General features: G+C 49.2%; 1 protein-coding gene across 1 annotated transcript; it reads right to left on the minus strand.

Moving 5' to 3' along the window:
- Positions 1-2,794: 2,794 nt before the first annotated feature.
- On the minus strand, positions 2,795-25,941 carry LOC138735568 (left-right determination factor 2-like). The gene is made up of 4 exons (XM_069883583.1): positions 25,647-25,941; positions 11,878-12,121; positions 10,775-11,011; positions 2,795-3,125 (listed from the first exon to the last, which is right to left on the minus strand). Exons 1-4 carry the CDS (start codon positions 25,939-25,941, stop codon positions 2,795-2,797), a joined length of 1,107 nt encoding a protein of 368 aa, XP_069739684.1.
- Between the last annotated feature and the right edge of the window lie 436 nt (positions 25,942-26,377).

Consider the following 26,377-nt stretch of genomic DNA (forward strand, 5'->3'; position numbering starts at 1 on the left):
TCCACCTCTCTCCATAGCTTATGCAACATCCCAGTAAACCTCTTCTGTACCAAAGTATCCCTGGAGTTGCACAGCCTTTGTCCCACCCACACTAGTCCCCTCCAGCCTGCGTTCGGCCCACATCCCTCGAAATCCATCCTATCCGTCCAAACGTTGCTTAAATGCTGCAATAGTTCCTGCCTCAACCACCACCTCCAGCTGCCCGTTTCAAACGTGCACCACCCTCTGTGATAAACAGGTTACACCCCCCCCCCCCCCCACCTGTGTCCTCTAGTCACCCTATTCTGGGCAAAAGACTTCCCGAGTTCATTTCTCATGATTTTGCCTTGAGAAATACAGCACGGTAACAGGCCTTTCCGGCCCACGAGCCTGTGCCCCGCAAATGCACCAATTGACCATGGGAGGAAAGCCATGCAGACACGGGGAGGACATACAAACTCCTTACAGTCAGTGCAGGATTCAAACCCCCGGTCGCTGGCACTGTAATAGCGTTGCGTTGACTGTGCTGGCCACCTCTACTGGATCAACCCACAGGGCAGCGCGGGGGTTAGCGCAATGCTGTTACCGCGCCCGGGACCGGGGTTCAAATCCGGCGCTGTTTGTACGGCCTGTGTGGTTTTCCCTCCAGGTCCTCCCACCCTTCAAATCAAACTGGGGGTCGTCGCTCAATTAGGTGCCTGTGAGCCGAAAAGGCCCTGTTACCATGGTGTACGCTGTCAATTTTAAACGGTCAATTTTAAACGGTCCAAGGAATGAAACTCCAGCCCGCTCAACCTCTCCCTACAGTCCTCCCGCAGGTAACACTGACCTCACCAGTGAGAGAAGGTAGCACGTCACACAGACTCTTCACTCATAGACACAAAGAACAAAACTAATTAGGATGGAACACCACTCCATTTTTGTGAATTGGCTCAATATATACTTTAATTCAGATTTATCTACAAATATCATACATGTGTTGGACACAATGAGACTTGGTCGATCCCCGCTCAAGGAAGCAGTGCCTCTCGGAGCTGAAGTGACTTACACTCCAAAGCCCAGTCTGAAGCATCAGTCCGAGAACATACCTTGTGGAGCCCCCTCCCTCAAAAGTCCACCCCGGAGCTGCATGACAGTCAGGAGGGCAACACTTGCTTTCCCCCTGTGTGAAGATAGCCAAGGTCATAGCTGTGGTGTTGATCCATGTGGCAACCGGGATGAGGTTCGCTTGGTTGAATATTTGCCCGTCCATCCGACAGTAGGTTTATCTTTATCCCCTCCCACAGCCCCCCCTTCCTTCCTGTCCATGAGCACCAGCTCCCCCCCCCAGCTCTACAATTGCCATCACACTTGATCAGGAGGACCCCCCCCCCCTCCAGAAGGCAGGTCAGAGGCATGGAAAAGCCATCCTATCCAGGATCACAAACCAGTAGCGCACATACACACACACACACACACACACACATGCACACAGACAGACAGACACACTCAGACAAATGCACACAGACACTCACAGACAAATGCAAACACACAGACAGACACACACACACAGACACACACACTCACACAGACATAGACACACACACACAGGCATAGACACACGCTCACACAGACATAGACACACACATTCACACACAGACACACACATGCACACAGACAGACACACTCAGACAAATGCACACAGACACTCAGACAAATGCAAACACACAGACAGACATAGACACACACACAGACACACGCATGCACACAGACAGACAGACACACTCAGACAAATGCACAGACACTCACAGACAAATGCAAACACACAGACAGACAGACACAGACACACACACACAGACACACACACACAGACATAGACACCCACACATTCACATACTCACAGACACACACATGCACACAGACAGACAGACACACTCAGACAAATGCACACAGACACTCACAGACAAATGCAAAAACAGGGACAGACATAGACACACACACAGACATAGACACACACACTCACTCAGACACACAGAGACAGACACACAGAGACAGACACACACTCACACACAGAGACAGACACACACACACACACAGACACACACACACACTCACACAGACAGAGTTAGCCATACCCTCCCCCTTTTTGGAGTATCCAAGTGTCTCTGCCCAAAACCACTGTTAAATAAGACTGCAGAGTCTTTAAGTGCTTCCAATGTTCGTGCTGCATTTTCTTATCACGGGACATTTATAAAGCAGTTGATGTGTTGCCAGACAGTACTGCGGTTAATCACGGTGTCCTGAGCACTGGACAGGAATCCAAGAGAATTCCCATCCTGGGAACTCTGGTGCAGGGCACGTCGAGATGTGTGGGAGGTGAGGGGGGGGGGGGGGGGGTGTCATCAGAAGGCTGTTGATGTTAAACCCAAGATTCAAAGCCCTTCCTCTGCCTGAAATTATCCCACCTCCTCTCACACCAGTGGGGTTCGACCAATCACACCCTGTGGAAGGTCTACATTCATTGAACCACAGAACCTTCTCCTGGCGACCCAGGCGGGACAATCAATGTCTAGCCTCTGCTCCAGTGTCCCGACAGAAGGAGGAAATCCATGTCTCCCATTAAAAATTCCTCAGCCCCTCCAGTTTGGGGATTGGGGGAAGGGGAGCTCGATGAAACCTCGGGGACGCCTCTCCCAGTTTAAACCACCCGACCTTCCCAACCAGGGAGGCCTTTGAAGAGGTGAGCAGCTTGAAGGTCACCATGGCCTACAGGGGAAGGAGCAGAGGGGAGGGGTCAGAGGGGGGTGAGTGGTCGAAGGTGAAAGGTCCTGCTCGGCTAGATGACAGACACGTTGTCGGTGGTGCAGCCGCACTTCTCCGTGATCATGTTGGGGAACTCCGCCACCTCGATCTCCGTGTAGGCGCCCTTCTTCACCAGGTACATCACGGGCAGCGAGGCACTCTCCACCGCCGCACAGCTCCTCTCCCCGTACCCATGGGGCCAGCGGGGCTGCTTGCAGACCCCTACGCAGCGGAAGGCCTGGTAGCCGGGGGGCTCGATGATCCAGTACTGGGTCCAGGACAGCTCCCGGAAGTTGATGAAGTACTCCTGCCTGCAGCAGGTCCCACTCCGACGGGCACGACTCCCACCGCAGTCACCGGCCGCACTGAAAGGAGAAGACACTGTGGTGATTCACCAGCGCCAACACTCCCCAGGCTCCAAGGTACCCAAGGAAGTCGAGTCAGAATCATAGACCACTTCAGCACCAAACCAGGCCCATCAGCCCTTCTAGTCTGTGCCAAACTATTTCTCTGCCTCGTCCCACTGACCTGCACCCAGTCCATATCCCTCCCATCCCCTCCCATCCCCTCCCATCCACGTACCTGTACAAATTTTTCTGAAATGTTAATATTGAGCCTCCATTCACCACTTTAGCTGGCAGCTCGTTCCACTGCTGTCTGTATGCTTCCCCCTAAATCCCCCCTTTCATCCTTATCCCACGTCCTCCGGTGTGCTTCCATTTACTCATCTAAACACACGCACCCCCCCCCCCGCACAAACACCCACCACCCCCCCACAAACACATCCCCACACACACACCCCACAAACACACACTCCCCACACACACCCAGACACACACCCCACACACCCACACACCCCACAAACACGCACACCGCCACAAACACACACACTCCCCACACACACACCCACACCCACAGACACACCCCCTACACACACACACCCCACAAACACACACTCCCCACACACACACCCCACAAACACACACCCACAGACACACCCCCTACACACACACACCCCACAAACACACACTCCCCACACACACACACCCAGACACACACCCCCCACACACACACACACCCCACAAACACACACACCCCCACACACACACACCCCACAAACACACACCCACAGACACACACCCCTACACACACACCCCACAAACACACACACCCCCACAAACACACACACTCCCCACACACACACACCCAGACACACACCCCCCACACACACACACCCCACAAACACACACACCCCACAAACACACACTCCCCACACACACACACCCACAGACACACACCCCTACACACACACCCCCACAAACACACACACTCCCCACACACACACACCCAGACACACAACCCCCACACACACACCCCACAAACACACACACCCCCACAAACACACACACTCCCCACACACACACCCCTACAAACACCCACCACTCCCCCACACACACACACCCACAGACACACACCCCCACACACCACCCTCGCCACACACACCCCACAAACACACACACCCCCACAAACACACACACCCCCTCCACACACACACACCCACAGACACACACCCCCCACACACACCCCCACAAACACACACCCCCCACAAACACACACCCCCCACAAACATCCCCACCCCCACACCCACACATGCACACACCCATAGACACACACACCTCCCATAAACACGCTCACACACCCACAGACCCATACATAGATACTCACCCACAAACACATTCATACCCTATACACACACACACACACTCAAACAATTTTAAATACCTCTATTAAATCTCCCCTCACTCTTCTCTGCTCCAGGAAATAAAGTCCTAACCAGTTTAACCTTTCCCTGTAACTCGGTTCCTGAAGTCCGGGCAACATCCTAGTAAATCTTCTCTGCACTCTTTCTAGCTCATTGATATCTTTCCAGTAGTAGATGACCAAAACTGCACACAATACTTCACATTTGGCCTCGCCAACATCTTGTACAATTTCACCATCATATCCCAACTCCTGTGCTCGTTGATTTATGAAGTCCAATGTACCTAAAGCCCTCTTCACGACCCTATCGACCTGCGACGTCACTTTCAAGGAAATATGTATCTGTATTCTCAGACCTTCTGATCCACTGCACTCCCCAGTGCCCAACATCCGTGAGTTCTTGGCCTCAACAATCTGACTCGTTGAGCAATGTAGCACAGAACAAGCCCTTCTGCCCATCTCCTCCATGCTGACCACACTGGCATTCTGAAATAGTCTGGTTTCCCCACCAAATCTGCCAAGGCCCTTTGAACATTGTCATTATGCCCATTTCTACATTCCTCTGAGAGCGCGTCCCAGTCGCATGACAAAATAAAATTCAATGTTGAATAAAACTTTTATTTGGACAACTGCAGATGCTGGAAAAATTAAGTAAAACCAGGCAAGACTGGAAAGGCCCAGCTTTTCTGTGGCGGGAGAAAGTGTCGGCGTTTCAGCTCCTGGGCTTACCCAGACACCTGACAAACTGACTGTTTCCCGCTACATGGACTCTGCCTGACGTAAGACACAGGAGCTTCTCACCCCATCATTTAATCATGAGCTGATCTATTTCCCCACTCAGCCCCACTGCCCGCCCTTCTCCGCATTACCTTTGGTGCCCTGGCTAATCAATCTCTGCCTTAAATACACCCATTGACCCGGCCTCCAAAACCCACTGTGGCAACAACGCCCACAGATTCACTACCCTCTGGCTGAAGGAATTCCTCCACATCTCTGTTCAATGCGGACGTCCTTCAATCCTGAAGTTGTTTCCCCCCCTCCCACTGTGGGGAAACAACCTTTCTACATCTACTCTGTCCACACCCTTCAACATTCGAAATGTTTCAATGGAGATCCCACCCCTGACTCATCAGGTGAATCTGAGATGTTCATTACCATAGGCAACTGGATTATTGGGGAGATTATTGGAGGTTGACAGACCCTTGATCAGTAATGGTGTCAAATGTCACAGCCAGGGCCAGATTAAGGCCAACTGATGCCCTGAGTCCAGCCCAACAATGGTTCCCCCTCAACCTTCCCATTGTCCAACTGACAAGACATTAAGACTCGCTAAGTGGTGAAGGTGAAATAATAGATTAAAAATTTTCTTCCCGGCCGGGCCCCACAACTATATTAAATATAACCTGTATATTTATGGCTTTTTTTTATTTATTGTGAGGCCCTCTTTCTATGGGGCCCTAGTCCAGGTGCACCGTGGTAAATCCGGCCCTGGACGAAATTCTGTGGCTCTCCCTTCCCTTGAAACCCTAGGCACCTGCTTATTTTTGCTTAATGTTAATCCAGGCCTGGTTCTGGGGAGAAAGCAGGAGAATGGGGATGAGAGGAAAGATACACCAGCCGTGATTCGAATGGTGTAGCAGACTCGACGGGCTGAATGGCCCAATTCTGCTCCTATGTTTTTTTTAAATGATCTAGCAGCACGTTGTTCTCCAGCTGGGTTTTGTCTTTAAATGATTTCATCCAAGATCTACATCCATCCACCATCCCTCCTCACTCTGTGCCACACCCATTCTTATCTTTCTCCAGCCCATCTACCCTGACAACTCCACCCCCACCCCACCACCACCCACCTTTCGCTCGAAGGCAGGGTGATAATCTGGAAAATCCCTCCCTGGGAGAGAGAGAGAGAGAGAGAGAGGGGTAGGTGTGTGTGTGTGTGTGTGTGTGTGTGTGTGTGTGTGTGTGTGTGTGTGTGTGTGTGTGTGTGTGTGTGTGTGTGTGTGTGTGTGTGTGTGTGTGTGTGTGCGTATGTGTGGGGAAATCTGAATTTAAACATAATGTATTGAATAAACCAGATTGGTATTAACCACAAAACCATTGAAGTGTCAAGGTTCACTGATCCATCTTGTCTTTCACGGACGGATATCTTGCATTGAATTTGGCGGGTGGGGTGGTTTTTAGGCTTCAATACAAGGGCAATCAGGGACACAGAATAAGTGCTGACTGGGTGGAACGGAAGGAACCTTCATGAGGTGCATTAGTCAAGGTGAAGGCTGGTGAGTTCTCGGAGGGTCTGCCTCATTTCTGGTTGGCTGCCAGTTGCTAGTGGTGTTCCACCGGGGGTCAGTGTTGGGGCCACCTCATTTTACATTGTGTATCAATGAGGCAGATTATGGAATAAATGGCTTTGTGGCCAAGTTTGCAGGTGGAGGGGCAGGTGGTGTTGAGGAAATGGGGAGGCAGCAGAAGGACTTAGACCGATTTGGAGAATGGGCAGAAAAGTGGCAAATGAAATACAATATCAGAAAGTGTTTGGTCATGCACTTTGGAAGGAGAAATAAACAGGCAGACTATTTTCTAAACGGGGGAAGAATTGAAAATGCCCAGATGCAAAAGGACCTTGTACAGGACAGCCTGAACGGAAACTTGCAGGGTGAGTCGGGGGTGAAGAAAGCAAATGCAATGCTGGCGTTCATTTCAAGAGGAATGGAATAGAAGAGCAGGGATGTGATATTGAGGCTTTATAAGGCACTGCCCAGACCTCATGTGGAGTATTGTGAGCAGTTCTGGGCTCCTCATTTATAAAAGGGTGCTGACGTTGGATAGGGTTCAGAGGAGGATCGCCAGGATGATTCTGGGAATGAAGGGTTATCACATGAGGAGGGTTTGACAGCTCTTGGCCTGCATTCGTTGGAATTTAGTAGAATGAGAAGGGGAATCTCATTGAGGCTTTTTGAATGTTGAAAGGCGTGGACAGAGTAGATGTAGAAAGGTTGTTTCCCAACAGTGGGAGAGTCTAGGACAAGAGGGCACAACTTCAGGATTGAGGCGTCAACTTAGAACAGAGATGCAGAGGAATTTCTTCAGCCAGAGGGTGGTGAATCTGTGGGACTTGTGGCCACAAGTGGTCATGGAGGCCGGGTCATGGTGTGTATTTAAGGCAGAGATTGATAGGTTCTTGATTAGACAGGGCATCAAAGGTCATGGGGAGACGGCCGGGCAGTGGGGCTGAGTGGGAAAATGGATTGTATGGTGGGACAGACTTGATGGGTGGAATGGCCTACTTCTGCTCCTTTGAATTATGGTGTTATTTTCTTAACCAACTAACCAACCAATGGCAGGAGGGGACAAAGGTCAAACATTTATGAAAATGTTACCTGGGTTTCTACAAAGAAAGATTGAGCAAATCAGGTCTTTATTCTTTGGAGCGTAGAAGGTTGAGGGAGGATTTGATAGAGGTATTTAAGATTATGAATAGATAGAGTTGATGTGGATAGGGTTTTTCTATTGAGGGAAGGAGATTGAAACAAGAGGTCATGAGTTAAGAGTTAAGGGTCAGAAATTTAGAAGTAACATAAGGGGGAACTTCTTTACTCAGAGAGTGGTGGCTGTGTGGAATGAGTTTCCGGGAGAAGTAGTGGTGGCAGGATCCATTTTGTAATTTAAGGAAATATTGGATAGGTATATGGAATGGGAGGGGAATGGAGGGTATGGGCAGGGTGCAGATAGGTGAGACTAGAGGAGGGTATTTGGTTTAGTACGGACTAGAAGGGCCAAGATGGCCTGTTTCCATGCTGTAATTGTTATATGGTTATATGATACACATCAGTCTAGAGAGTTTCCCTGGAAATACTGGAGTCATACTGCATGGAAACAGGCCCTTCAGCCCAACTCACTGACCAAAATGTTCCACCCCTACTTGACCATCCCTTCCCCCCCACCACCTGTGCGCGTTAGGCCCACATCCCCCTAAAGCCTGAGAGGCTGGAAGAGACTGTGGAGAAATGACCAATCTCCATTTTGGGGTGGGACCCTTGCTGGAGGCCGACTGTTTCTCTCCACGAATGCTGCCTGACTCCGAGTCCCTCCAGCTTCTTGTTCCTCCCTCAAGAGTCCAGTGTCCGCAGCTCTCATCTTTCCCTCTGAACAATGTCCTTTAAATGCTGCAATTGCACCTTCCCCTGGCAAGATCATTCCATGTATCCACAACATTGTGCTGTCCTCTGGTCGCCTCTTGAAACTTTCCCCTCCCACCTTCGACTTATGCCCTCTAGTTTTCAATTTCCCTACCATTGGGCAAAGGCCGGGACCTTTCACCTTGTCTACACCCCTCAGGGTTTTGAATTTCTCTAACAGGTTTCCCCAGCCTCTTCTGCACCAGAGAGAAAAGCCTCAATCATTCCAGCCTCTCAACCCTAATCCTGTCTGCTCTCGCCCCTCCAGGGACCACTTATCTCTCCTGCTGCTGAGGAGAGGCAGCCAATACACTGAAGGGCCCACCCAAGACACACTTTCTCTTCTCCCTCCTCCAATCGATGAGAAATCTCAAGTGTGTGAAACCGCACACCAACAGGCTTCGTTCCTGCAGCCATCAGGCTCCTAAATGAGCCCCACACCAGTGCCCTCATGCTTTCCTCCAACCAGATGGCATTAACATCGTTTTCATTAGTGCCTCGCCCTTTCCCTACCTCCTTTCCTCCCTTTCTCCCTCTCTTTCCCTTTCCCTGTCACTCTCCTTTCCTCCCCTCCCTCCCTCTCTCTCTCCCTGTCGCTCTCCTTTCCTCCCTCTCTTTCCCCGTCGCTCTCCTTTCCTCCCTGTCTCTCTCTCTCCCTGTTGTTCTCTTTTCCTCCCTCCCTCCCTCTCTCTCCCTGTTGCTCTCCTTTCCTCCCTCTCTCTCTCCTTGTCACTCTCCTTTCCTCCCTCTCTCCCTCTCTCTCTCTTTCCCTGACACTCTCCTTTCCTCCCTCTCTCTCTCTCTCCTTCACTCTCCTTTCCTCCCTCTCTCTCTCTCCCTGTCGCTCTCCTATCCTCCTTCTCTCTTTCTCTCTCCCTGTCACTCTCCTTTCCTCCGTCCCTCCCTCCCTCTCTCTCTCTCTCTCTCTCTCTCTCTCTCCCTCTCTCCCTGTTGCATTTCTATCCTCCAGCTCTGCTTTCACAGATCAACCCCCCCCCCCCCCCACTGCCACCTCTCCCGGATCAATTCTCACCTTTTCTTTACTGCCCTTTTATTCATGTCTATCTTTGGCCTCTTGCCTGTTGACCCGTGCTCCTCCCCTGCCCGTCCTTTCCTTCTCCCCTCGCCTTCCTCTTCAGCCGCATGCCTGCTTTCTGCTCGTTCCTTAATGAAGGGCTCAGGCCCGAATCGTTCTTTATGTACCTTTACCCTCTGTGGATATGCTGCGAGACCTGCTTGACGCTCTGGCTCCTTTATGAATGAAATTGCCTCCTGATCTCCTGTTCTTCACTGTAACTCTACACTCTGTAACCGCCCCCTTGTTCGTCTCTTCCATGTGCTAATGTTAAGACTGCTCGCAGATGAACCCTTCTCACTTCCCCAAGTACAACATGACAACGCAGAATATATAGAACGTTACAGCATGGTGCAGGCCCTTCAGCCCATGATGTAGTGCCGACCTAATATAAACCTACTCAGCAATCTAAACGTTCCCTCCTTCACACCCATGACCCTCTATTTTTCTTACATCCCTGTGCCTTGCCAAGAATCTTTTAAATGTCCCGATTGTATCAGCCTCCACAACATTCCCACTTCTAAAGACATTCAGCCAATGCTTTTCAGGCACCCTCCACTCTCTGTGTAAAAATCTTTGCCCCGAAACTTCCCTCCCCTCACCTTGTACAGATGTCCTCTGATGTTTGCTACTCTCGCCCTAGAAACCAGGCGCTGGCTGTCCACCTTATCTATGCCTCTTGTAGACCTCTATCAAGTCTCCTCTCATCCGTCTACACTCCAAAGAGAAAAATCCCAGCTCTGCTAACCTTGCCTCGTAAGACTTGTTTTCCAAACCAGGCCACATCCTGGTGATTCTCCTCTGCCCCCTCTCCACATCCTTCCTGTAATGAGGCGACCAGAACTGAACACAATACTCCAAGTGGTGTCTCACCAGAATTTTGTAGAGCTGCAACATGACCTCACAGCTCTTAAACAAGTAAACTTTATAACACAACCATCCTCATGAATCTTTCCTACACCTTTGCAGTTTAAAACTTCTTTAAGGGTCAAGAGGGACGTACCCGTATTCACTGAAGTTGAGGGTGTAGAGCATAAGTTCTGGTTTTCCGAGCATCTGATCGGCTGGGTTCTGAGAGGTGAAGCGGACGAACCTGGCGAGCTCAGCTGCGTGCCTTCCGGGGCGTTCGGCTTCAATCCAGACCTCCAGGTTCAGGTTGCCCGCCTCGGTGTTCTGCCAGTAGTGGACAGCCTGGGTGACGTCAAAGGTTCTCCATCCAGAGTCCAGGACGGGGACCAGCCTTTCAAGCAGAGGGAGAGACACCACGTTAGGGAAATCGACACGGCAAACCTGAAGCGGGCCCTCAGGAACGTGACCGACCCCTTCCTCCCCCCTCCCACCCCACCCCGGCCTCCTCCGTCCCATTGGGGCACTAAACGGGACCAGGGATGTCACATTACAACTGGATAGGACCAGGCTGAGATTTAATGGAGGTGTATAAGATTCTGAGGGGTTTAGATAGGGTGGACAGCCAGCAACTTTATCCTGGGATAACAATACCAGAGGATATCTGTTATTTTTAAATTTTAATTTAGAGATATCCAGATAACAGGCCCTTCTAGCTCATGAGCCCGCTCATGAGCCCACCCATGTGACCAATTAACCTATGTTGTTGGAACATGCAAGGACACCGGAGCCCCCGGAGGAAACCCACACAGATACGGGGCTAATTTACAAACTCCTCACAGATAGCACCAGGTCAATAGCACAGTAATAGTGTGCACTAACCGCGAATGTTTAGAGGTACACGTCAATGGTAAGTTACTCAGAGTGGTGGGTGCCTGGAACTCATTGCTGTGGGGGGGGTAGGGGGGTGGTGGTTAGTGGCTGGAACAATAGGGACACTTAAAAGATACTTAGACAGGGACATGGATGCAAGAGGGAGGAAAGAATTAGATTGTGCAGTAGGTCGGGCACAATGTCGTGGGCCGAAGGTCCTGCACTGTGCTGGAATGTTTTAATTTCCAGCAGGTTTCTGGTCGGCCAGGTCATCAAGGGTTATGGGGAGAAGGGACTGGGTGAGAGAGCAGATCAACTCATGAGGGAATGTCAGGGCAGACTTGATGGGATGAATGGCCTGTTTCTGTTCCTATATCTTGTTCTCACCTGGAGTCGATCAGCGAGGTCCTGTTGCTGCCGTCAGCCAGGGTCCTGACCCAGTACACACTGACCCTGGCGTTGTTGACCGGCCGGCTGTGCCTCCTGGGGGGAAGCTCCCCCTTGTGGACGCCTCTCTTGAAGAGCTTGAGCTCCGCCATGGTCACCTCGCTGTTCTCCGGGATCAGCCCCTTCATGTCGAAAACCAGCCTCTGCCTGGTGGGGTCCGAGTAGAGAACGTTTCCCGTGATATCTGGTGTGGGGGGGGAAGGTGGAGAGGAACACGGTGAAGTGGAAGCATTGCAAACGGACCCCAGCAGGCCACTCGGCCCTCCTGGGCTGCCAGCTAACTAACCTCCACCCATACCTTGAAGGCAATTAATTCCAGATGCGCCGCTAGATCAGTGAATTCAACTCCTGGGCACACAATAGGGACTGCGGGGGTGGGGGGGGGGGTGGGTGGATGCTGCGGGATGTTCCACCGCGGTAGTACAGAGTGAAAGTGTGCAGAACAGGCCATTTGGCTCAACCCTTCTGTTCGTCCCGTTGGCTTGCATTTGGTCCATAACCTTCCAAACCCAACCTATCCCCGCACCTGTCCAAATGTGGGTAGGATAACAACGTCACTTTTAAAGCTTCCCCTAGCAGTTCGTCCCCAGATACGGACCACCCTCTGAGAGAAAATATTGCCCCACAGGTCCCTCTTGAAACTCTCCCCTCTCACCTTACACCTTTGCCCTCTCATTCTAGAACAGCGGTTCTCATCCTATGCCATAGACAAGAAGGATTACCGTATAATTCATCGTATAAGGCAACCTTCAGATAAGACGGGCCCCCAATTTCAGCCTGAATTTCATGTTTGTTGAGCGTGGCCGGAAGATGGGTTATTATGGAACCTCCAGCAAAATGAAGGAAGTCTGAAGCAAGAGTGTGTGGTATCTCTAGTGCCGTGGATGGCACGGAGGATGATTTATTGTGGGACACTACCAAAACGAAGGGAAAGCCAACTCGTCTAATTCAGACTGGGACCCGTATGACAGTAGCCTCTTCTGAACTGCAGCACCTGGAAGCATCTCTCGAATCGCAGGGGGAAATCGCCCCATTCCAACCCGGCCATTTAAGGGGGATCCCTCCCCCCGCAATGATGCGTCACGCGCTCACCGGAAATATCGCCAGATGTTTGGATGCTGGCAAGCACTGACTGACGTCACTGGAATAAGTGGGTCGGCCTTTTTCCTGTTCAAATGGCCCATGGGCACGACTGAGGTAAGTTTAACTGAGTTCCCTCTGAGGTAGGTCAGGGGCCCAGTTGGATTCTGACAGGGTTGACCGGGTCAGACTCTTTCTAACTGGTGCATAACTGGGGTGCTAACCAGGTAAATTTCCCATTAAACCCCTTTCTACATGGTGGATTGAAAGGGCCTAGTGTCTCGATAGGGTAGTTCATGCATCAAAGTTGGAAACTGCGTATGTGCACGATCGATGTCTGACAATTGATTCCTGTGTTTTCCAAACCTTGATCATGAACTACTCCGGGACAACAAAAAGATCTGTCTGCACTTTAAAGCATTGTTTTCTTCTTCGTACACTAACTGCAACGGTGAATATTTTTCTATCTTTTTCTGTCTTGGCATAGGGTGGTAACTTAATTTGTATGAACTATCGAAGGTTCTAGGACACAGACATTTAGCCCACCGATATAAATCAATCCCACAAACTAACCCTTCCCGACCTCACACCCATAACCCTCTATGTTCCTACACTCATTGGCCTGTCTAAGAGTCTTTTAAATGTCCTTATTGGATCAGCCTCCACCACCACCCCTGGCAATGCAGCCACTACTCTATGTTAAAAAAAACCCAACTTACTCCTTCCCCCTTACACCTTCCTCCCCTCACGTTGTACAGGCGTCCTCTGGTGTTGCTATTCTCGCCCTGCTTGCTAACTGCCGCATGATTGGGGCGCAAATTTTCTGGTTAACCCCATTTTACACGGCAGTTTGAAAGGGCGTGCTCAGATGACGACAGTGATCGTGATTTTGAAGGATTTTAGATTTTTTTTTTAAAAACAATAAAAATTCCTTTCGAATTTCGCTTAAGAATGTGTTGTAGGGTGAGGTCTGGGTGGGTTATGGAACCAATCGAGTGGAATTTTGAGTTGAATCCTAAGGTCGTGTTTATGTATCTGGCGTATAAGATGATCCCTGTTTTGGGGGGGGGGGTGTTTTTTGGTGCATCAAGGGTTGACTTTTACGCCAAAATATACAATACTTAAGGTAGTGGGAAATAAAAGGATCCGGATCACTGTTCTAGAATCATCCACTCTGTAAAATAGACTGAATGTTCACTTTATCCATGCCCCTCATGAATTTATAAACTTATATCAGGTCATCCCTCAGTCTCCTTCACTCCAGAGAATAAAGACCCAGGCATAGTAGCAGCTCCATAAATCTCATACTTCAGAGAGGGAGCAGGGGAGATTTACCAGGATGTTGCCTGGATTGGAGAACATGTTACATGAGGCAAGGTTGACCAAGCTGGGGCTTTTCTCTTTGGAGCAATGAAGGATGAGAGGAGACTGAATAGAGGTCTACCAGAATGAGAGGTGTAGGTCAGTTGGCCTTTATTCCAGGACGACAATAGCCAATACCAGAGATTTAAGATGAGTGGAGGAAAGTTGAGGGGAGACGTCAGGGGTACATTTTTTGCACAGAGGGTGGTGGGTCCTTGGAACGCATTGTCGGGGATGGAGGGGAGAGGCTGGTACAATAGGGACATTCAAAAAACTCTGAGATAGGCACTTGGTTGTAAAAAATATAGAGGGTTAAGGGTGTGAGGGAGGGAAGGGTTAATATCATGGGCTGAAGGACCTGTACTGTGATCTAATGTTCTGTCTTCCTTTTTAAAATAGTTTTATTGGAATTTAATATATAAACAAATGAACAATACAATTATACAATGTACCGTCCAACCTCTCCCTGTAACTCAAGCCCTCCAGCACTGACACGGTCAGTGCAACGCCTTTACAGTGCCAGGGTTCAAATCCCACGCTGTCTGTTGGTACGTTCTCCCCGTGTCTGCGTGGGTTTTCCCAAGGGGGCTCCGGCTTCCGCTCACCATTCGAAACATACCGGGGGTATAGTTTAATGGGCAGAATGGACTCATGGGCCGAAATGGCCCACTTCCCTGCTGGATGTCCAAATTTAAGATTTAAAAACATCCTGGTGAACCTCCTCTGCAGCCTTCTAACTTACTAACATCATTCCCGCAGCCAGGTGACCGGAACTGCGCACATTCTTCCCAGTGTGATCTCACCAATAGCTTGCACGGCTGAATCATGGGGTCCCAACATTTGTATCCCACCCCCTAAAGCCCAGCTCGTCTGCTCCGCTGGCTTTTAATTGGCTGGTAACATTGTTGTGTGGAGCACATGGCTGGAAACAGTGGCTACCCACTTTCCAACATGTGATGATCATTTTTCCAGAATGAAAGGTGACCAGAGCAAATCAAAGGTGAAACTACATCAGTTCCAACACTGTCACCGTGTCGAGACACGCCCATTCCTCAGTGCTCACCATGTTCAATGCAGTGAGGTTTCTAGCTTAATTTAATTTAGAGATTCAACAGGGGGACAGGCCCTTCCAGCCCATGCCACCCAAAAAGACCCATGTGACCAATTAAGTACATCTTTGGAATGTGGAAGGAAACTGGAGCAAATCCATATCGGCCATGAGGAGAACATACAGACAGTGGTGAATTCAAATCCGGGTCATTGGCTCTACAATAGTTCCACGCTATTCCGCCACACGAACCGTGCCGCTCTCTTATCGAAACGAAAGAGTGCATTACTATTCTGGGCATAAATAGGCCTGCGAGGTGCGGTGATGGTGGGGAGGGTGCACTGTGACAGAATATAGATATGTTTTTGAGAGATAAATTGGGAAAGGTTTGTTAGAGAAGGCCACATACAAGCACTTTAAAACAGATCTTATTTAAAATACTGGAGCTCTGCTCATGCTAGACATGTTGGGGACTCAGAGCCTTTGGAGAGTGCTCAAGAGACTTCAGTAATGGATTGTTGTTTACAAAAAGGCAACAGTTGAAAGAGCTTGTCGGAGCCGCAGATTGTATGGAGTGGAACTTGCTATTCCAAGAGGGTCATGTGGTCTTGCAAGCAGAGAGAGTCAAACAGGCTTTCTCTGAGAGAGAGAGAGAGAGAGAGAGAGAGAGAGAGAGAGAGAGAAAGAGAGAGAGAGAGAGATAGAGAGAGAGAGAGATCAGTTCTGCAGTTTGACAGTCAGCAGCAGCAGCTGGGACTGGAACAGGACAAGCTGGCAAGCTTGTGGAAAACCCCATTTGGAAAACGGGTTGTGAGTGCTAGGTTCAGCCTGGTCAAAGCCACTGTGGTTCATGCAAGAGGTCTGGCTGTCTAATGTTTCACTTGAAATAAGAGAAACAAAGAAGATCTCTGTGATGACCTAAAAAAAAGAAGTTATCATCTGGAGAACCCTGAGGGGGCAAGTTTCTTTGGCAAGACACTGAAGTGGCTAAATAAAAAGGAATCAGTTGTAAGTATCCAGCGATCAACAAATCTCTCTCTGAAAACTGACAAGAACCTTCCTGAGTGGTAACCATTTACCTTTCAAGCACCAAAGCCTGGTGAACTTTATAAATGTTAAATTCTGTGCACAGTATAAGAATTGCCTGCAATTAGTGAACTTGGAGGAATGAGAAGTGAGATTGGAGTGTGAACCAAAGAACCTTTCTGAACTTACACACCCATTATATACACGTGCGCTTAGAATTTGTTGCTTTTAATTATATTTAAACATAAAAACAGAATCACACTTTAACTTATCATTATTGACTTAACTAACCTAACTTAACCCCTTTCTTTTGTTTAAGTAACTATTTGTCTTGGTGAATATCTATTGCTGCTGGGTCTTGGAATCCTCTGGGCCTGTAACAATACCTACGCATCATTCTCTGCAGTGGGACGGGCGAAGAAGCTGTCAAAAAAAGCAGAAGGCGCAGAACAGGAGGGCGCAGAACTGGAGGGCGCTGGGTTGGATAATGGGCACTTGCGGTGGAAAAATTCCCTCACTTCTAAAAGAGGCAGGGAGGCCCTGGAATTCTTGGTCACAGGGACACAGAGGCAGGGAGTCCCTGGAATTCTCGGTCACAGGGACACAAAGGCAGGGAGGCCCTGGAATTCTCGGTCGCAGGGACACAGAGGCAGGGAGGCCCTGGAATTCTCGGTCGCAGGGACACAGAGGCAGGGAGGCCCTGGAATTCTCGGTCGCAGGGACACAGAGGCAGGGAGGCCCTGGAATTCTCGGTCCCAGGGGCACAGAGGCAGGGAGGCCCTGGAATTCTCGGTCGCAGGGACACAGAGGCAGGGAGGCCCTGGAATTCTCGGTCGCAGGGACACAGAGGCAGGGAGGCCCTGGAATTCTCGGTCGCAGGAACACAGAGGCAGGGAGGCCCTGGAATTCTCGGTCGCAGGGACACAGAGGCAGGGAGGCCCTGGAATTCTCGGTCGCAGGGACACAGAGGCAGGGAGGCCCTGGAATTCTCGGTCGCAGGGACACAGAGGCCAAGGGAGGTGAATGTGCTCAAAATGGAGAGACGTAAGGTGCTGGAACCTTCAGCAAGCAGCGAGAAGCTGGAGGGAAGATCTGGCAGCAGGGATGGGCAGCGGAGGTGGTGGGTTCGAGCTCGATTGCAACATTGGATGGGAGGGGTATAGAGGGTGCAGGTCCAGATGTTCTACATGAAACTAGATGCAGTGAAGGGCCTGTTTCTATGTATTCAGTGGGTCAGGAAGAATCCATGGAGCGGTCAGGACCCTTAATGGAGATCTCCAGATAATATTTTGAATATTTTTCATTACAATGGAACCATAGAACACTATAACACAGAAACAGGCTGTGATAGTACAGATCTATCACCAATGTATGTAGTGTATATAGTTACAGTATCTAGACTGTGCTTACAGCGATTGGCTGAGAGCTAAGCCATGCCTACTGTCTGGGCCTTAAAGGGTTGTGTCCCTAGCCAGGTCGGATCATTCCGGACTGGTCGGCCACCTGTGAGGAGCTCCTGTCTTTTGCTAATAAAAGCCTTGGTTTGGATCAACAAGTCTTTGATTCTTTCAACAAGATCTACACAGGCCCTTTGGCCCATCTTGTCTGTGTCAAGCTATTATTCTGTCTAATCCAGTTGACCTGTACCTGGACCATAATCCCTCCATTACCTCTCCCATCCACGTACCTGTCCACATTTTTCTCAACTGTCAAAATGGAGCACGCTTTCGACACTTCAGTTGGCAGCTCGTTCCACACCCCCATCGCTCTCTGCATGAAGTTCCCTTCAGCATGGTAACAGGCCATTTTGGCCCACAGGCCCTTGCTGCCCCATCTCACCCCATTAACCTACAATCATTTGGAACGTTTTGAATGGTGGGAGGAAATCAGAGCTCCCAGGGAAAGCCCATTGCAGGCACGGGGAGAACATGAGTGTGGGATTCGAGGCCCGGTCCCAATCGCTGGTGCTGTAAAGGCGTTTCACTAACCGCTACGCCAACAGTGCCACCCTTTAATCATTTCACCTTTGACCTTTAAACCCTGCCCTCTAGTTCTTCAGTGTGCAGCCTAACAGGAATCACAGCACTCACTCCAGAGAAAATAACTCTTCGTCATGGAACTAGGCAACACATGAACAGCCCCTACTCTCACCTTGTCTGTACACACACCTACATGGATTCCATTCACCAGTCTATCCCCCAGCCACTGCCGCTGCCCTCCACCCGATTTGTCCCATCACTCTGTCACCCTCCCTGCCTTGGCAACTCCAAGCCATCATCTGGATAATCTGGAGAGTCTCTGCCTTCTCCATTCTCTCAGGCGACCTGTGGAGGAAAATTTAGGGGAGACGTCAGGAGTTCTCTCTCCCCGCCTGAGCCTGGAATGCATTGCAATGGAGGTTGGAACAAATGGGGCATTTAAAAGACAGCCACATGGACAGAAGAAAAATGAGGGTTACGGGGGTGAAGGAGGTTAGGGGTTAATTGTCTTGGAGAAGGTTTATAACATTGTGGGCTGAAGGGCCTGTACTGAACTGTAATGATCTATGTCCCTTATCTGGGTAAAAAGTTTTTCCTGTTAAACCCCTTCCCTCACCCCTCCATGCCTTGATGTGAGAATCCCTCTGCCTCCTCCACTAAAAGGATAACGAGTTCAGCCTTTCAGGATTTCGGGAAGTCGATTTAGGGCAGAGATACCACTGCTCCCAGAATCTGTGGAACTCTCTGCCCCCAAGGAAGTGGTGAGGCTGCCGCATTAAATAGGACTGATTTTTGCATGGTATGAGAATTTGAGTTCTGAGGAACAGGCGGGTCAGTGGAGCTGAGACCACGGCTGGACCAGCCACGCCTTGTTGAAAGGTGGTGCAGGCTCGACAGGTCGGATGGCCAATTTTTACAATCTCCCCTGTCTCTGCTCATATAAGGAATGCCTCATCCCAGTGGTGTGGTGATCGATGTCTTACAAAGAAAGACTCACAGTCCCGGGGGCAAGTATCCTGAATGCCTTTTTGCCCTATTCCGTGGTGTCGCCTCCAAAGGATCCGTGCACCCCTGAAGAAGGTGGTGAATGCAGCTCAGACTTCCCTCTCCCCTCTGTCCACTTCTCCCGCTGCCCAGTGGAACAGCCGACACACCAAACAACGCATCACACCCCAACACACTCTACAACAGAAGTGGGGGGGGGGAAACGGGTCTTCGGCCCAACTCACCCATGCTGACTGCATTGTCCATCTGAACTGGTCCCAGTTCTAAATGTTTTTAGAACGGTATCAGGCCCCCTCGGCCAACAAGCCCACTGACCCAAATACACCCGTCTGACCAATAAACTTGTGGTGCACTGTTAGACAGAATCAGACACACACAAGGTAAAGACTGAACAACAGGCTTTAATCCGCAAAGACTTCCACAGAGCCAGGCTGGTTGTGGCTGCAGCAACTCTGGAGTTGGCCTCAGGAGGCCAGTGCAGACTTATATCCCAGAGGGTGATTGACACCCGAACGGGTGGGGCTTGATCCATTCAGGCTGACTGATTGACAGCCGGCCAGGTGTTGTCCTGTCCCCTTACACTCCTGCAGGTACAGAGGTTTCCCCCTGCAGTAGGCCGGTGCTGTACCATCACAAAACCTAGTCAGCTCCAGCATCTTTGAAACATGGGGGGGAAACCGGAGCACCCGAAGGAAAGCCACGTGGTCACGGGGAGAATGTACGAACTAGATAGTGAAGGATTTGAATGTGGGGTCGCTGGTGCTGTAGCGGAGTTGCACTAACCGTGCCTGCCTTCGGCCATCATCCCCATCAGCCTTTCCAATCCATGTGCCTGTCCAACTGCTTTTTAACATTGGAATTGTCCCCACTCCACTTCGTCTGGCAGCTTCTATCACCCTTTGAGAGAATCTACCACCCTTTGAGAGAATCACACCCCTCCGCCCACATCCCAGCCTCTGCCCTCATCCCAGATCCCTTTTAAATCTTTCACCTTAAATCTATATCCTCCGTTTTAGACTCTCCCGCCCTGGGGGAAAGACTGTGATCATTCACCCTGCCCCTGCCCCTCATGATTTTATAAACCTCTAGAATGTCACCTCTCAGCTCTCGATGCTCTATCATGTTCAAGATTAGCTATTAACGGCAGCGACGACCTGGGTTTGAATCTGGCTTTAAGGAGTTGGTATGTTCTCCCCATGTCTATGTGGGTTTCCCCCGGCTGCCTCGTTATGTATGGGGTTCATTGGTCACATGGGTGTGTTTGGGCAGCTCAGGGTCATGGGGCTGAAGGGGGTTGTAGTGTATTTCTAAAAGTAAAAATTAAAATATTTGGTGTGAAGCCTCAAGATAGGATTTCTTACTTTTTCTTTCACCCAGAGTTTTGATCTGAGGGGTACGTTCTGAAGAACGATATCAAAAAGATTGAAAGTGTGCAGAGAAGATCCACAGTGGTGTTGCCAGGACGAACTGAGTTACGTGGAAAAGTTAAACGGGTTCACAAGATCACAAGACAACGGAACAGAAGCTGGCCACTAGGCCCATGAAGTCTGTTCCGTAAATTTACAATAAGCTACTCTACACTAGTTCCAATTTCCAGCCTTTTCCCCATATCCCTTGATGCCCTCACTAATGAGATACTTGTCTATTTCTTGTTTAAATACTCCCAGTGATCTGGCTTCCACTGCTGTACGCAGCAGCGAGTCCCACAGATCCACGACCCTCTGGCTAAGTTCTTCCTAATCTCTGTTTTATATGGATAACCTCTAATTTTCAGGCTATGACCCCTTGCCCTCGATTCACCCACCAAGGGAAACATCTTACCCGCATCCACCCTATCTCAACCTTTCAAAATACGAAAAGGGTTAGGACTTATTTTCTGGAACTTAGAAGAGTGAGGGGAGATTTGTGTCGAAGTGCACAAAATCATGATGGGGTCAGATGGGGTCAATGCAAGCAGGCGTTTTCCACTGAGGTTGGGTCAAGGATGAAAGGGGAAGTGCTTAAAGGGAACATTAGGGGAAATGTTCGGTGCCGAATCTTGGTGGTCAGTGGTAATATTCACTAATATGAATCACACAGGGAGTGCTGAGTGTGGAATGAGCTAAAGTGATGCAATGCAGGCTTGATTTCAACAGAGAAAACATTTGGAGAGGAATAGAGGGCTATGGATCAATGGGGCAAGGCGGAATAGCAGTTCGGCACAGACTCAATGGGCCGAGGGTCCTGTTTCTTGTGGTTCTCAGTGAACTTTGCAGAGTGCAGTCACAAAGAAGGCCCGCCAGCAGCCGTTCTTCATGAGGAGTTTGAGGAGATTCGTCATGTCACCAAAGACTCTTGAAAATTTCTACAGGTGGAGGGCATTCTGACTGGTTGCATCATTGTCTGGTCCGAAGGGGCCAACAGGAAAAGACTATAGAGAGCTGTTAACTGGGACGTCACGGGCACCAGACTTCACTCCATCGGGGACGTCTATAAGAGGCAGCCTCTATTCTCAAGGACCCCCACCACCCAGGCCAAGCCCTCTTCACTCTGCTACCATCGGGGAAAAAGATACAGGAGCCGAAAGACGAGCCCTCAGCAGAAGAAGGACAGCTTCTTCCCCTCTGCCATCAGATTCCTGAATGATCAATGAACCAAAGAAACTGCCTCACTCATGCATTTTTTTAAAATTTATTCTGTGAGATGGTTTATTTAAATGTTTGCTATTGACTTCATCTCAAAGGCGAATTTTAGCGTTTACATCTCTGTTAGCTAGTCGGGCAAATTTGATGAAATAGAAAGACAGAACTCCACCTATTCGTAGTCAATAGCTCCTTTCACTCTTGCATGCCAGTAAATCAGCCATTCAGTGTCCCGGAATAGGAATGGGGGGTTTAGCCTTTCACACCTGACCACTCCAAACCAGGACACTGAACACTTTCATACTTGCAAGGGTTTATCCCTGGCATTTGGTCTGTTCGACCTTTAATGCAATTGCCCGATTCACACTTGCCTGATCTCAACGCCAGCATCCGCAGTCGCCGGGGATGGTCCTAGCGGTCAAGGCCGGCAATCCCCGGCGTGAGATGACGTCATCTGACGCCGACATCGAGCAGATTTTGCTTTCACACTCGCCACTTTAAAGACCGTTCAATTCCTGGGATCACTGGCAAGTGTGAAAGGGGCTGATGGTTACATGATACCATGTCTTGCCTAAGTTCAGGAAAAAAAATCAGATATAATATTTTAAAATGTAAAGTTTAATTTTCATAAGATGTGCGGCCCATTCGTGGATTAATTTAAAGGTGTTTGGATGTTCCTGAAATGCACTGTCTGGTTTCCAGATGTCGTCGTTCGATTCAGATGAACATTATTTATAAGTTAACCTTGCTTAGAGGGAGGGGTTTGATTAAATGGGGGAGGGGGGGTCTCCTTTTTTATTAGATAAATGAGAGTAGTAAACATTGATAATATCACAGAAGATAAAGTTAATATCTGAGAAGTATAAATTCCCTTTGGTCAAAAAGAATTTGTTAAAGTAGCCCTAACGGTAACTTTAAAATGTACAGCAGTAGCTCAGAAGTCAGATGTGTATTTGGGAAAGGGTAGATGGCCGGACTGAAGAAGGTCGTTAGATACCACTTGAAAAAAATTACGTACAATTTACGTAACGGAAAAAATTTGGGAATCATATTTACAAATTGTTGTAATCGCCCGACCTGAACCTTCCGAAAATTATTTTATTTGATAGCTTTTACAAGTACTATCCAGATGTTTTCTTTCTTCTTATTTTTCTATTGGGCTGTTGAGGGGGGGGGGGGAATTTTTTAAAAAATCACCATGTATTCATTTTTTTCATTATTTCCGAATGAGAAATGTATTTACAGGTTTTTTTAATGCACATGTGAAATTAAATAAAAGTATAATTTCCCTTTTTTTTAATATATAAGGTAATCTATAATTAGTTTATTTAAAATAAAGTATTTTTCTGTCTCAGGTTTAATTGTATTTTTACCCTTCCTCTTCCTGGGGGAATTCTTCCTCTTTTCAAGATGTGTTATGAATAAAGTGTCAATTGTTAATTTAATGTTTTGGTTAGGATTCAGTTAACTAATGATTTATGGCTGTGTTTTTGATTTAAACCATGTCTGTGAATATTTTTAAAAGGAATGTCCGACGCTGCCTCAGTAGTGTGGGGTCCAGATCGCTGCACAGTACGGCCTTGCCAGTGTTCTATGGCGTGAGACCCACACTCCCATGCAGATGTCCTGACAGTGCAGCCTTGCCAGTGTTCTTTAGCATGAGACCCGCACTCCCATGCAGGTGTCCTGAACCACGAATTTTGTGCCAATAATAAGCTGTGACTCTTGAGTGTTTGGGGCAGGTGGGAGGGGTGAAGTGAGGGTTCACTGACACCCCCTTTGGCAAGCACGGGCGGTGCATAATCCTGTTTCTAACCCCCCCCCCCCCCCCTTGTCTGCACAAGATGGTGTGCTAACTCCTGCAAGTTAGCTGTGCATGCCAGACAAGACAAAGTAGCTCGTGGCCTTTGTCATTCGGTGGACTGTGAATCACTTGGCAATTTGCAGCTCCACTGAGACCCCCCCTCAGACATGACTGTGGGGCAATGTGTGGAAGGCATTTAGTGGCACCTGATTAGATTTACACAAAGCAAAGCAACAGGGCAAAATAAACCTTCCAAGGCACTGTTCCCCCCCCCCACCCCAAACATGGTGGTGAAAGGATTTCCTAGCTGATGAAGCAGACAGGACTGGCCTCCAAACTTTCATCCAAATTTTGGTGGAGAGGTTAGTGGGGGGGGGCACAAATAATCCCTGGATTCGAGTATGGTACTCATTGCGACAGCATGGTTAGGTTAATGGAGCCAGGGAAAACTGGGGGCTTCACTGAGGCCAAGGAGCAGGCATGTACAGGGCCACAAGGAAGATGTGTGTTGTCCACCTTACAGAGGTAAACCAATGATTGAAAAGCTATGAGCTGCCCATTCCCACCCCCCCCAACTGCGTGGCCATGCACGCTCCCGTGGGTGTGCGTATTGTGCACCCCATGGACAGCGCACATTCTGAGATGTGCATACACCTTCTGGACTGCACATGTAGCAGGACTATGCATAGTAGCACTGCACATTCCTTGTACATTGCACAGTCCTGCACACTGACACTGCCCTGTACCCTGTCGAATCCCATATTCATGTACTGCACACAAATGGACTGTGTACTCCTGGACTACACACATCCCCGTAACATCATACACCCCTTTAACAATACACCCCCTTTAACAGAATACACAGTCTGTAAAAGAATACACCCCTGTAACAAAATACAGCCCTTGTAACAGAATACAGCTCCTATAATAGAATACAGCCCCTGTAAAAGAATACACGCCCTGTAAAAGAATACACCCCTGTAACAGAATACATCCCTTGTAACAGAATACAGCTCCTGTAATAGAATACACCCCCTGTAAAAGAATACACCCCTGTAACAGAATACATCCCTTGTAACAGAATACACCCCCTGTAAAAGAATACACCCCTGTAACAGAATACATCCCTTGTAACAGAATACAGCCCCTGTAAAAGAATACACCCCTTTAATAAAATAAATGCATTCCCTGTAACAGAATACAGTCCCTGTAAAAGAATACAGCCCTTTAACAGAATACAGCCCCTATAACACGCAGAGGCTGTGGGCTGCTGGAGACTGCAGTCAAGGGATTCACACCAGGTGGTGGACAGCTGGAGGCTGGCTTGATACTGACTGAAGGAGAACCAGGTATTAGATCTGGGATTCGAGAGGGTACTGAGAGCGTTGAAAGGTTCCTGGTCGTGTCGGAGGTTTGGATCTGGAGCTTGGGCTGTTTGTTGCAGGTTTGGACTGGACTGTGTAGCTGCAGACACTTGGGGGACTCTGACTATAAGAGAGAGACACTTTAGGCAATTTCTGCCGATGGCGAATCTGTCCACCTTACAGCAGATGAAAGTTATTCTGTGTAATACTGCACTGTCTTTATTACATGACAATAAAGGAATCTTAATAGAATATACCCCCTGTTGAGAATATACCCTCCCCTCAAATCAAACTGAAACTCTGCTTCTTGCACTTTAAAGACATCCCTCCATCCCCTGCTCCCGGGGTCTGTCTGGAAGTCTCAAAGTCCCCATTGTTTCTGCTGCCAACACCACTCCTGGAAGGGAAGACTTTCCTCACCTGTGTTCCCGGGAACTCCCCGCAGGATGCCAGCCAGGCTGGGCAGTGCCCTCCGCTTCCTCTCCTTGTGCAGCCGCAGCAGGGAGATGTACTTGTTCCTCAGGCGGGCGGGTACCACCACCTTCCCCAGGTCCCCCTCGGTCAGGCGAGGAGCCTCGGCCATCTCTAGCTTCCTCAGCACGCTGTCCCTGACCTCCAGCGGGACCCGGTACTGCTGCAGGGAGCAGCCGGCCAGCACCAGCCAGAGGGAGCGAGACAGGATCCCAAGGTACACCACGTTCCAGACTCCAGGCATTTCTTCCAAGTCTTTGAAAGCCTCTCTTTAACCCTCCAGCACCAGTGTGAAGTTCAGCTGGCTGACTCAGTGTCCACTGACTGGGAGACCTTTGCCTGCTGTTTATAAAGAGAGAGAGAGGCACAGATCACCTCCTGCCAGACAGCATCAGATACACAAAAGTTGAAAGGAGGGTCTGCAACATCAAAGAGGCAGGAGATTTAGCAGTGCAACGCCCAAATCTCAAAAGCCACAAGACTGACATTTTTCACCCTTTGTGGAAATCCTGCAGGATTAATACAATCGCAAAACATTTCCCACTTTCCATGGGGCAGATAAATAAGGCTGATAATCCCAGCCCAGTTTTCTTACTCTCTCTCTCCTCTCAAACAATTAAGCTTATGAAACTGCGTGTTATGCTAACTGTGAAACTTCTGCAAGCAAGACTTTCAGTGAC

This window comes from Narcine bancroftii, chromosome 6 (assembly GCF_036971445.1).
Source record: "Narcine bancroftii isolate sNarBan1 chromosome 6, sNarBan1.hap1, whole genome shotgun sequence".
In the NCBI taxonomy this organism is placed as follows: domain Eukaryota; kingdom Metazoa; phylum Chordata; class Chondrichthyes; order Torpediniformes; family Narcinidae; genus Narcine; species Narcine bancroftii.

What these genes read in the sequence shown, in the direction of transcription:
- LOC138735568 (XM_069883583.1), bottom strand. Translation starts at nt 25,941, where the DNA reads ATGCCTGGAGTCTGGAACGTGGTGTACCTTGGGATCCTGTCTCGCTCC. An exon ending in GGGAGTTCCCGGGAACACAG is followed by an intron (nt 12,122 to 25,646) that starts GTGAGGAAAGTC and finishes CCCCCACACCAG; the next exon opens with ATATCACGGGAAACGTTCTC. An exon ending in CTCAACTTCAGTGAATACGG is followed by an intron (nt 3,126 to 10,774) that starts GTACGTCCCTCT and finishes TTCTCCTTTCAG; the next exon opens with TGCGGCCGGTGACTGCGGTG.